The sequence below is a fragment of the Cucumis melo genome, chromosome 3 (assembly GCF_025177605.1).
Source record: "Cucumis melo cultivar AY chromosome 3, USDA_Cmelo_AY_1.0, whole genome shotgun sequence".
In the NCBI taxonomy this organism is placed as follows: domain Eukaryota; kingdom Viridiplantae; phylum Streptophyta; class Magnoliopsida; order Cucurbitales; family Cucurbitaceae; genus Cucumis; species Cucumis melo.
In genome coordinates, this window is record NC_066859.1 from 14,888,935 (window position 1) to 14,902,435 (window position 13,501).

General features: G+C 33.5%; 1 protein-coding gene across 4 annotated transcripts; it reads right to left on the reverse strand.

The window, feature by feature from the left end:
• Positions 1-504: 504 nt before the first annotated feature.
• On the reverse strand, positions 505-3,617 carry LOC103488604 (transcription factor TGA2.3). 4 transcript variants are annotated; one of them, XM_008447424.3, is made up of 11 exons: positions 3,465-3,617; positions 3,245-3,360; positions 3,094-3,155; positions 2,773-2,994; positions 2,584-2,661; positions 2,429-2,488; positions 2,000-2,077; positions 1,842-1,896; positions 1,464-1,735; positions 1,108-1,353; positions 505-1,030 (listed from the first exon to the last, which is right to left on the reverse strand). In XM_008447424.3, the coding sequence occupies exons 1-11, from the start codon at positions 3,530-3,532 to the stop codon at positions 884-886; spliced, it is 1,404 nt and encodes a 467-aa protein (XP_008445646.2). In that variant the 5' UTR covers positions 3,533-3,617; the 3' UTR covers positions 505-883. The 4 variants fall into 4 exon arrangements, with proteins under 4 accessions (XP_008445646.2, XP_008445645.2, XP_008445648.2 ...); XM_008447423.3 differs by having other exon boundaries at positions 1,842-1,899; XM_008447426.3 differs by lacking the exon at positions 2,429-2,488.
• Between the last annotated feature and the right edge of the window lie 9,884 nt (positions 3,618-13,501).

Genomic DNA, 13,501 nt, shown 5'->3' on the forward strand with positions numbered 1-13,501 from the left:
TGAAGTAACTTGAAAATCAGTAAATTTGATGAACCAACAATTTTCTTCTTTCCACCTTGAGGACAAGGTGAGTTTTGAATCGAGCAAAATTGTTAGACCTCCAATATTTATACACTTATAAAAAGGAGTGGCAAGAAGGGAATAGTGTCTGTCGGGACGTATAGAAATGTTGCTGAAAGCGAGGGTTTCACTTGATTGGGCCCATGGTGATGAGTGAGTAGAAAGAGAGAATGTTTAGGGATTTGGAAAATAAGTTCTTTTGTCGTGAAGGCTACTCTGACTTTAATTGGGGAGAAGTTTCTAACCTTCTCTAAGGAGCTAGTTACACATTCTACCTTCGTTTTGATGTTCTTAGTCTTTGTTGTAAACTCATTTTGGTTTAGAAATATAAATATCACATAATACTGTCTCCAACTTCGTTTCTCTTTCGTTGGGACTTTTACGGATTTTGAGGGTTATAACCCTAACAGTTTGCCCGTGCGTATGTGAAGTTGAAAGAGTCCATTAACCATGAATTTCGAAAGATCTATTAGCCAAATTAGTTCAATATTCATTTGAATGTCAAATGAGTCATTTTTTACAAGCAAGCTCCTAGCGTCTGAGCTCTGGGATCTTCTTAGATTTAAGAAAGCAAAAGACATAAAAGAACTAATATAGATACCAACCTAAGCATCCAGAAAATTATATGAAACATAAAACAAAACAAAAAATACACTTGTTTGTGAACGGAACAAAGTGGAAACCAATTGGAAGAAAAAAGGTTTCAACTTCCTAGCTCTTTCTCGGATAAAACACAACAAACAGCAACAGAAATTGGGTTCTCGCTGTAGATTGCCTCTGACAATGCTCCTTAGTCTCAGTGTCAATATGCCTAAGCTAGATATCACTCTTTCGGTCGTGCTAACCAAAGAGAACTGAGAGCTCGAAGACGTGAAATGTAATCACTGATCACAAGTAACGCTCGTGCAGCTTGACGAGTAGTTAATATCCGATGCATCTGTTGGAGTGTTTGCTGCCTCAGAAGATCAGCCTAGAAGAGAAGACATACTCATTCATCACATGGTTTTGACATGCTAAAAGTTTAATCGAACAGGTTGAAGCTTTTACCTGATGTAGAAAGTTCTCAAGCGTAGTTAGCTTGCTCATTGCAATCGCCATTTGGCCCATGTAATCAGCGACATTTCCTGAACTGGCTGGCCCTAAAGAAGCAGAGGAAAGGGTTTCTACAAGAGATTGTTGCAAAGCTTCAATGCCTTGTGACAACGCATCTTCAGCTTGTTGAGAAGATTGCTGCAAATTGCATATACCCATCAATTGCTGATCTGTTAAAGGCTCCAAATGGCTCCCCACTATCTGCATAATTCAAATGCCCAGGGCAGGAAGTGAGCTAAACTAAAACACAACTAGAGACATGTTTCAATCAAAAAGTGAAGTTAAACCTCGAGCTCATGTAACGGTCCTACCTTTAGAAGCTCGGACGAACGAAATCCTCCCAACCACATGAAACACCTCTCAGCAGGAGTCTTCCACATCCCCGATAGAATGTGGAATACATCGGCCTTAGCGCCTACACTTTTCAGCCTAAAGAGTTCATCATAATGAGTCATCACCCCATCAACAAGAAATCTCAATTCGTCGTCCCCCAGATGAGAATTCGCCGAAGCTCTCAAATCATTGATAAGCCGTTGATGCTCATCAAGCCAACGTGCATAGTCAAGATCAAATGCCAAGGCACCTAAGAATAAGAACGATATTACAAAACAACACGATTGATTCATCCAGCAGCTCATATTACAACAAACTAAACAAATAATGATAACAATCAATTCTTCTTTGTGTACCATTTCCTGCCATCGATGCACAATGGTCTCCTACCCCAGAAGTCACAAAAATGCCCTGCTATCAATCAAACAAAATAAACTTCCCATACTCGAGGAAAGTAGAGACTTTACAAGAAAAATAAACAACAAAATTGGGGAAGTCTCGGTCAGCCAAGCACCTGTTGACGTGCTCGATGAAGCTCCTGCTCTAGCTGCGCAAGCCTCTGTCTACTATTTTCCAGCTGCTGGACATATGCCTATCCAAAACCAAAACCTAAAAATGTTCAAAATATATTCCCTTCATCAACTCAAGACATCACAATCCTAAATGACAACATTTTAGCTCACCATACAAAAATCAAAAACTTGATACTAATCCAAAAGAATTTCACATTTCTTCATATGCTCAAATGATTGCCTTTTCTCATTATCTGAATATCATTCCCCACTTTTTTCATTATACTCATGGCCCACCCCTCGAAGCCCAAGAATTTTAAGTGACTTAAGTTTCCAACTGCAATCCTACTATGACGATCCTAAACTGATATTGAAGAATATCATTTTGCAAAGATGAAGAGAAACAGAGAAATGAAGAGAAAAAGCATTACTTTTTTCCTCAGTCGACTCTTCCTCGCTGCTTCTCGATTTTGAGCAAGTCGACGAAGAGTCTGATAAAAGATTTCAATGGTTACATATTGAAGTTTCAAGAACTAAATTTGTGAAAAATAAAAAACAAAGGAAGGACAGAGCTTTAAAAGATAACCTTTTGATCTGCCGATTTTGCTTTAGATTGATCCATGGAGTCCACCGCCATGAGAGCTCCATGTACAGCTCCTTGGAACTAAAGAAAAAACACACAAAAAAACTAATCACCACAAGAAACTTCAAAGAGAGAAGAAAAATAATCTCACAAACCCTGAAGATTTTTTTTCTTCTTTGAATTTAAGCAGACCTGGTGTCTTTCATCATTGTCGATGTCTGTGGAAGTGTCAGTCTGTTGGCTATTATCTGCCATGGCTGACTCTCCCCAGTTCTCAAAGCTCCCGTTTCCCAACGATGACGAAGCTGCGACTGTCACCGCCAGCGAATGCGGCGGAGCCACCCTTTTCAACCGCATCAATTCCTGTCCTGTATCTAAATACCCCCTTCGTCCTATGGAACCCACATCCGTGTTCTTCACAAGCGTTTAAAAAAAAAAAAAAAACCAACAACCATTAAGCCTCAGGAGTTCAATGAAAAAAATAGTACAAAGAAAAGGAAATGGATGAAATACCCCGTACGGTAGGTGGATTGGAAAAGCTGTATTGTGGGTCGATTTTAAACCGAAAACAGAGCCTATAAAAAAATTCATTTTAAAATCAGAAGGTAGTAGTTAGAGTAGAGGAAAAAAAAAAAAGAATAAGAAAAAGGGGAGAGAGAATTACTTGGGCTTAAATCAACAGCATCATCTTGATGAAAAGTAGCAATAGCAGCAGCGGATTGTTGAAGTTCCTCAATGTCCGGAAGAAAACGCGTATGAAATCTTCCACTATCATCTCCCCTGTTTTAATAACAAAAAACAGAGAGCCGCCATGGAAGTTAATAAACAAAAATTAAAAAGAAAAAAAAAACCGATTAAAGAGAATAAAGAAAATTATAAGGTACCGAAGAAAGATTGAAGAAGAAGAAGAAGAATGGGCATAGAACTGTTCTGGGTTTTCAAAGCTCTGCATAGTTACTTGAAATAACAAACAACCCCTAACTTTTATCTTTCTCTTTCACAGATAAGAAACAAGTAAAAAAGCAAAGGAATTGAAAGCAATTTCTGGGGAGAGAAAGAGAAGAAGCAGAAGAAGAAGAGAGAAAAAGAAAGCAATCGCAGTGCAGTGGAAGGAAATCTTTTGATGTATCTTTTTAAGAAGAGGATAGCGTATCAGTCCTACTACTACTACTACTACAACAGAGAGTTAGAGAGATAGAGAGAGAGAGAGAGAGAATTGTTATTTTGTCTTTGTAAGAAGAAGCAATAGAGAATCAGAGTTTTCATTATTGCTCTCTGACTTGGGATTTTAGTTTCCCAATACTCTTTCCGGAGGTAAAGAAACAGATTTCACTCTCTCTCCACTCTCTCTACGTAACCTTCGTTTCTATCTCCGATGTCTAATCCTTCCATTTTTCTTTTTCCTTTTTTTTTTTTTTTTTTGGTTCTTCTTCCTCTTCTTCGACTTTATCTAACAATGGCGTTTAAAGACAGGTCTTTGGAACTCATAGCTTAAGAAAGATGAAATTGCAATTACAAAAAGACAGAAAGAAACAGAGAGGTTTCAGATTATGAGGTTCTTTTTAAGCTTTATTTTGTTTCTTCTTTTTTCCTTTTCTTGTTGTTTTATTTTGAAGGTAATTTTGTTTAAGCATTGGTAAGAATATAATTGGTATGGTGTGTTTCATGACTACTTCTAATCACAAACTCTATGTAAATCTTCGACTTCTTTTATTTATTTATTTTTTCCTTTCAATTTTAAGTTTATGAAAACTAATTTCGTACTTGGTATGATTTTTTATGTTTGTTGTTTATTTATTGATAATGTTTAAATCCCCACCTCAATTCCTACTTAAAAAAAACAAGTTAAGTTTTATTTTCTTTTTATTACAAAACATATATATTATTAAACAAACTACTAAAAACGAAATTGTGAAACTATACTTCTAATTAACTTCATTAAGACATTCTTTTATTAATCTGTTTGAAGTTTACTTTTGGAGGGTTGTTATTGTCTACTTTCATATTTTGCTAAACATTATCTTCTTGAATCTTTTGGTATTTTAGGTTTGAATTTGAGATAGCTTATCTTGTCTTACGAGTATATTATTAAAAAAAGTTTTGGAAAGGCTTTTGTTTTTTTTTTTTAGTTTAAGTTTATTTCTTCTCGTATACTTACAATGTCATGCATCATTTTAAAGTATGATAGTTGAAGTCTTAGCCGAAATATAGAGAAAAAAAAAGACAAGTTTTTAAAACTACTCCTTTTAATTTTCAAAATTAGATTTAGTTTTAAAAACACTTCTAAAATGTAGCAAACAAATCTTGAAAAAATAAGAACAAAAGTGAAATTTGTAAGCTTAATTTTCAAAAACAAAAACAAAAAACAAAATTGTTAACAAATGGGGTGTGAGACATTGTTAATCCAATAAAACGTACACCAACATTTTTACCGTTTATTATATTTTTTAAAAGATCCATTTAAAAAACATAGTTAATTTTTAAAATTTAGAAAAAAATAATTTCGTCGTTAGTTAGAAACAAGTCGAGAAATTTTTAAAAAAATAGAAAATGAGAAATATAATTATTATGGAAGAGAGACATAAGTAATCACAAGATAATAAATAGTACAAACTCCATGTTATGATGAAATCAGGAATTTATTACTCTGAATTATCATTTACACAATTCATCCTTATATAATGTATAATATAAACGTACAAAATAATTAAGAAAAGTAACATTATTGATGAAATGGACAAATAGAAAGTAAACAAAAACAAAATTAACACTATAAGAAACCAAGGATGTAACAATTCCATCATGATCTTCTTTATAAATTATGAGCAACACAAATTTTATTTGGTAGAATTCACCAAGTCTTTTACCACATTTGTCCATCTGTACGTAGCTTGATGGATTATCATAGTGTAAGCATATTTTATCTCTTCCATTATCAATATTGTTATGCAACACAAAGTCTTAAACAAAATCAATCCAATGAATATTAAAAGTTAAAAGTGCTTAAAACTTTTTTAGAGTTTGTATAATGTAAACATATATCTCGTATCTTTAATATATACGAAAGATCTATTATTGGAGAAAAACTTGGTTTGATTTTATCTTTTATTTTTCTTTTGTATTTGTCTATGTATGTGTACATGGTCTTAGGAGAGCGAATAAAATCTCACATTGGTTAGAGAAAGAAGTGATCATGAGTGTATAAGTAAGAATAATTATATCCACTGGAATGAGACTTTTTGAGTGAAACTAAAAGGAAAGTAATGAGGATATATGTCGAAGTAGACAATATCATACTATTGTGAGATATGTGGAGGTATGTTGTTTTTTAACACTTTTATGGGTATAATATGTATATGTTTGTATGTTTGCTATTTTTCTTTTATCCAATTATGATTTTGGCCCATTCGAATTAAAGGTTTGAATGTTGTATGACAACTTTTTTTTCTAGTACAATAAAGAGTGAGGGGCTCAAACTATGAACGACTACTTAGTTGTTGATACATACTATAAGTAAGTTGAGTTATGCACATTTCTCCCTTTATCACTACGAGAATTTTTTTCAAAGTAGAGTAGATCTTAAAAAAAAAACGTTGGCATATCCTTTGTTGACTTTTTTTTTTTTTTTTTTGCGAGGACATGCATCATGGTCGAAAATTTTCCATATTTTCCTCTACCCACGTTTTTTACGTGTCGACAGAAATTCCTTTGCATATAAACACATGGGTAGAAAAGGTATTTTCGCCTACAAAACATATGTTGACAGAAAAGACTTCTTGCTCACGAGCATCATCTCGTAGGTTGAACTTGCATTTTTACCCATATTTTTTTCGTGGGCAGAAGTTTTTCTACCAAAACAAAACTTCTACGCACGCAAAATTCGTTGGTAGGAATGAATATTTGCCCACGTAAAAGACTTCCTTGGTTAGAAATCACATTTTTTGCCGCGCATGATACGTTGGCAGATAATTTTTCTTTCATTTTCACCCATGTGCAAAATGTTGCCACAACTTTATAATTGCCAACATATTTTTGGCAAAACAATAAAACATGGGTAGAGACAATTTAAATTTGTTTCACATTTGATACTACATTATTATTACATGCTTCTAAATCAATTTTCAAAAAAAGAATTGAACTTCATACAACAAAATATATCAACATCGTGACAATAAATCTAAATAAGGAAATCTTTTTAATCATTAATACTTTCACTACAATCTAACGAACAAGAATTCTTTAGTACCTATTTGAGTTATTAAAGTGCCTACTCCACAACTATCAAAACTATCAAAAAGATATATATTAAAGTTTCGGTACTCTAAAAAACAATCAAGGTACTATAAAAGTGTCAAATGTACTTATCTAAAATAGACATAATTCCATGATTTTTCAAGCCTCATATGCTGTAAACCATCCCAAAACCAATAAGATTGTCATGGTTATGCTTGTTAAAGTTCTCCAAAAAAGTGAAGGTCAAACAATCTAAAAATGCTCAAGTTCAAGTTCAACTTCCACTCACAAACCAAACCTCAAAACTACTTACAAAGCGTTTAAGTGGTACCTTCTCACTCAAACCCACCTGAAAAGTTCCTAAGAAGTACAAAGGCAAGCTTCAATTCAAAAACTAAAAAGTCTACCCAATTTTCTGTTTTTAGATAATTGCCAAAAAGTGTGCATGTAAAACTCTATACCCAAACAACCTAGAAATGGTCAAGTTCGACTTCCACTCTCAAACCAAATCTCAAAACGACCTACATAGTGTCTAAGTGACACTTTCATGCTCAAACCCAACTTAAAAAGTGTTTTTAAAGTGTCTAATTAAGAAGTGTGAAAGTCAAGCATCAATTCACAAAACAACCAAAAAGTGTGCCTAAGTGTCTAAAGACCAAAACAAACAAAAAGTGTACAAGTAAAACTCTATAACCAAAGTGTTTAAGTGTCTAAGTGGCACTACAAAGTGTCTAAATGACACTATATACATGATTGGCTACTTTAATTGCAGGATAACCATAACATATTACAACTCAAACATATAATAAGTGTAAAATATATTCATGATTGGCTACTGTAGTTTTAGGATAGCCACACACAATATTGATGCATGCTTGAATATTTCAAATTTTGAACGTTAGTTTAAATAAATATCTAAGTGTTTGAAGGTGCGTCCCCTTCTTGTCCTAGACTCAATTGTTTTTTAATGTCAGCCCACCTTTGCTCCATTTTAAAGGTTCATTAGCTGAGTTTCCATTTACTTCTTTGAGCCATTTCATCATAAATGTGATATTTAAACTAAAAACCAACTAAAAAATCACGTAAAACTTGTCTTAACTCTCAAAATAAACTGCAAAATATCTAAAAAAATGTTTTTCATCTTAAAAACCAACATAAAAAAGTTTGCAAAAAGTGTAAAATTAACACTTCAACTCTCAAAATAGATTCAAAAAGTGTATATAAAGGTCAGAGTTTTACATTCAAACCTAACCTAAAATGTACCTAAACCTAAATAGTGTCACTTGACACTTTAACTCTAAAATCAAGTTAAAACTACCTAAGTGTGACTTTCAAATAAAAAAACCAACTAAAAATCACCTAAAACGTGTGTAAGTCTCAAAACAACTAACAAAGGTATAAGTTTGACTTATAAACTCAAACCCAACTACAAAATATCTAAAAAGTACCTAAATGATACTCTAACTCTCAAAACAACTTAAAATAACTAAATGTTACTTTCATACTCAAAATTAACCTAAAAGGTTTGCAAAAAAGTGTGAAAATAACAGTTCAATTCTCACAATATCTCCAAAATGTGAAAATGTATAAATGTTACACCTTGTTCCCAATGCTATGGAATGGAAATGCAACCGTCTAAACACCCTACGCGAGTTCACTACGAACAACGCGCTAAATGTCTAGTGAGCGAAATTAAAGACAACACATAAACTTCAACACGGGAGATAGGTAAATGAAAAATAGGAACTTCATAGTTAATTAATCGATATTGGTACATTCAATACATCATGCAATTTTCATTACAAACCACTAAACGCATCGTAACACACTACTTTGACTTTCCTCACTTAGCTACTATATGTTATGCGAGTTGATAGTGACCGCTACTATATGATGCATTCAAAGGAGCACAGTAGGCAATCTAGGTTACAAGTTTAACATTGGACGTCCTTCACTACCTAGGGAGGTGAATAAAATAAAACATTTAAAAGGTTAGACGAAAACGTCTAGTGAGTGGGGTCTTTTATCAACACTTTTAATATATCAAAATTCATTTTAACTTCTTTCGCCCAACCATGCAATACAAATAGTATGAGTTTTAATAGTAAAACATTAAGTCTAAAACCAATCATTTCAACGCATTAGGTGACTCAACATAATACAAATCTAATTGTCAAACATCTATAAATCGCATGGGATTCATTTCATTATAACTCCTACATGAAGTTTGCGTCGCGTAGAACACATTTAATCAATTTATTGTATCATCATTAGGCAAAATCATTATGTATAGTTAATTATATCTTTATCCTTCCTTAGCTCAAGCGTTTATCACACACTTTCACCAAGTTGCAACTATGTAGAGTAGTCTCAACACATTCAGCGAGTTCTATCAATTCCATCACGCATAATGCATCTTCTAGTGTCAGACCACACAACAAGTAAAAGGCGTTCCATTCAAGATCACACAACATGAATAGAGCATCTCATCCTAGGTCACACAACAAAGATAAGGTATAACATTGGATAGGGTTCAAGGACGTCATACCCCTTTATAGTTTTTTTCCTATAACCTAGATCATGGTATGAATCTACTCCTTACAAACATTCCTTTCAAATGTAACATTGATAAAATGCTTTTCAAGAAGTTCTATAAAACTTTCGACAGCATCTCCTCTAAAATATGGGTTAGCCAAACCTGAAAAGGGAAGAGATTTTCACTTCTATAAATATATGCAAACTTCAAACTCAAAATCACATCAAGTGTGTCTCACCATATACTCATCCAGACTATTCCAAAGTAAAGTTAATTATATGATGAAATATAATTATAATTATATGATGAAATATAATTATAATTATTGAAAAATAAGGTAAGTTAATGATTGCTGTTGATTGGTGAGGAAGATATAAGGAATTGATTGAGGAAAGAGAATAAGAATTAAAAAAACATACATATAACCTTAGTCGCCGCTGCCCTTAACAGATCAGGCTGTTTGCCGCCACTGTCCTTTATCGACGTTGCTCATCGATTTTGGTTAAATTAGGTGAGTGATTTTGGTCTTTTTTGTGGGATTTTTTAAATACCCATTGAAAGTTAATTGAGACTCTAAATTAAGTTTATTATTGGAATTAATTTTGGGTGCATACCTTTGAAAGGTCCCTTTGGCAAAGCTTGAGGATTTACGTGATGTTTTTCCATCAAGGTTTAGAGGATTTTTCAGACTACATTTGGTTAAATTTAGTAAACTAAGGTAATTAAATTAATAAGTGTAACCTAAGATAAAGGTTCTACTACTAGATCCCCATTTAAGGGTCGGATTACTATGTGATAATGGTTGTCATGCCTCACCCCACAAGACGTCTTAAACCTCGCATTGTAGTGTGCAACGCAACCTAAGCAGCTCTAACACCTCAAAATGAAACGTCAGAGAGCTCAACTTCAGTCCTTGAACTTTAGCTTGATCGCTTAGTTGGAAACTTAAATGCTAAGTGATGTAAACATACAACACGAGATATCGATCAAGACTTCTTTTATTAATTAATGTCATGTGTTTCAAAATACATGTTACACACTTTCATAGGTACATAAACTATGAAGTAAAACTTAGAACGCCCTGCTCAGCTTGAACGTATAGCAGCTCGCCTTACTTTGCCCACTTTGACCTTAACGCTTAGTTACTTGGGGAAGGGAAAACTTAAACCATAAGTCAAATACTTAGTGCTTTATACTTTTGGAAAACCTTTAGGCATATAATACATAAAATCATTTTCATAAAATAGGTTTCAATGTTGTATTCAATAAATTATAATTCCCACTTTAGCCTTTCGTACTCCTTTCACCAAGAACATGAATCATTCCCACGCATAGACTGCTGTGATGACCTTTTTATCAACATCCTTGGAGAATTTATTGGTTCACTTCTCGTTGCTCAAACCGCTAAGCTCAATACACTCCTTTTACATATTGGCCAACTTCATTTCGCCATGCAGTCTTTTTCTACATGTTTGGTCTCTCCTCAATTTTTACACATAACAGTTAGCTCATTGATAAAAACAAGGCTAATGGTTTACTTACAAGGATAACATACAATTACTAAACATAGGACTTTGCTTTAAATTAACATAAAATCTTTATTTGGAAATCACGCCTTCTCATAAATATTAACGTGAAATACTGTATTACAAAACAATAACATAAGACTTTAGGAAGAAAGCTTTAAAAATCTTTATTAGTCTTTGAAGAAAATCACTCATTGGATAATTCTCCTTCTTCAGAAGTTTAACACTTTTTGCCTGATAGCAGCATAACACTTTAGCCCTTCTCAACAAATTCACAAAGTAACCCCTTTTTCTTCTGTCCTAATCTCCTATTTATATTAATCCTAAGTTGGATTAGTCTCCCTTTAAGCTCTCTTAAGTCGCCAACTCCTACCTGAAGTGTTACATATGTTAGCTTAATATATCTTTTTGTCATGCTTAACTTTAACCTTGACACGTAGCCCACTACTTAAGTCCAATTAGGAAATTTCTCAAAAAATTTCTAACTCTTAGCGCCTCGCCTCATCTCGTGTTGACTTTCAAAATGACTGCTATATCATGCTCGCAAGTTTTCTTCCTCTTGTCACCTTGCTTTTATGCTTTCCACCAAGATGCCTAATTCTTCAAAACGCCATCTTTTCAAAATGCCTTCTTCAAAACCCTTTACTCACACTTATTTCCAAAATGATCCTTCTATTCCATATTCGGGTCTCATAATGGCGATACATAACCTGTGATATGTTTGCGATGGTGAATTATCTATATAGCCTAAGGTTACTGAAGGGTAACCATTAGATTAGGCTAAGGTGTAAAGGATAATTATTTCCATATGCTTACTGTGGAAATTATCTGTGCTTGCTGTGAAGTATGATGATTGTTTACATGCCTATTATGGATTACTGATATGGTATGTTGTAAATTAGACTTTGATGGTTTCTTGCGAGTCTATTAATTATTGATTAATTATTTACGTAGCTTATAGGTTACCGTGATAACTGTTAGGGGGATGATGGGTTATTGTTATGATTGTGATGGACAACTATTGGCTTAGTTATGAGTAATTAATAACTTATGAAGGGTGGTCATTGGTTTGGTTTAAGCTATGTGGAATGTGTAAAGGGCAATGATTTGCATAAGCTAGGGTTACGTAAGAATGCTTGTTGTGAAAAGTATGACCATTGTTTGCATGCCTATTATGGATTACTATTTGGGCATAATTGATCATTTTATTAAGTAAAATTATTAATTATTTCTTATATGATCAAGGGTTGAGTTGGTTTCAACCTCAATTTTGAGTAAGTTAAATTGGAAAAATATGGATGCTGACCATTGCTAAACTTTTTTTAATAAGGTTATTAATTTTTTTTCCTTTTATTGTTTAGGATTTGAGTTAATTGTAAATTGACTGTTAACCAAGGATTTGTTAGCTAATCTCAGGTAAGAAATTCTACTATTGGACTTTTAAACGTAAATTTAAGAGTCTGTATGTATTTATTGATTATGCATTGATGATAGTTAAAATGTATAATAAAATAATTTAGTTGATGGTTGTGTGCAATCAATAGCACCACCAGTCTATCAGTTTTCATGTGTGGTCTGACAAGATCACTTCACAGCTCGGTCTATTGCATGCTCCTTCAGGATCACCAGACTGTTGAGTGTTCCTATAGGATCACTAGATCATGTGTATTCCTTTGAGTTCATGATATTACCTTTTAATAGGAAGTTAACAGATCAACTAGCGGAGACCAGTGGGTCCTTTACTAGCTATATGTTTATAATCACTCTTTTCTATGTTTAATAGCAACTGATAGGAAGGGCCCTATGACTTGTCATATGGAAACTGGTTGGTTTATGTTTCTGCTATTGTTTTTAGAAAGTTAAGACAATTAAATTAGTAATGATCCTGGCTTGGTTATGAAAAATTCAAGTTGTTACATTAGTACTTTAAACCTCAAATCTAAGATGTTTACTAAATATAATTTTTTTATAAACTTCTCCTAATTCTTGTTCAATTATATAACAAAATGATTATGTGTGTATATATTGAAATTTACAACCTCATAACTTATTATAGATTTCTTCTCAAAACCCACACACTCTTTCCACCATCTCATCACACAATTCAACAATAGTTAATTAAAACTTCCACAATCCTATAAGGTACCTATAGCAATAATTGCAAAAATACCCGAGAGAAATCTTCACAATCATTTAAAGATAAAACAATTTAGATACAAACATTTTTCTTCAAGGATTTTGGTTCTTTTGATAATTTAAAATCCAACCAAAATGTTGGCAGCATTTGTAATGAAGCAAATGAGTTGCAAAATGTTACCTTTGAGTAGAAGAGAGAAAGAGATGTTTGGATTTGGGGTGGGACAAGGAGGCTGGACGGCGAAGGAGTAGGTGGGTGGTAGAGAGAAGGCTAGACGAAAGATTGGAAACTGTTCGACGACTCACAAGCGACGTACGAACGAATATGTTGGGTGCGGTGACAACAAATAACCAGTGCTCGATGACAATAGACGACCACTGCTCAACGACGGTGAAAGGCGAGCTCTATTCATAAAATTCTAGAAAGAGAGTGGATGAGGTAAACATGTGAAAAAGGAAAGGTAGAGGAAGAGATTGATGAAAAAAAGCG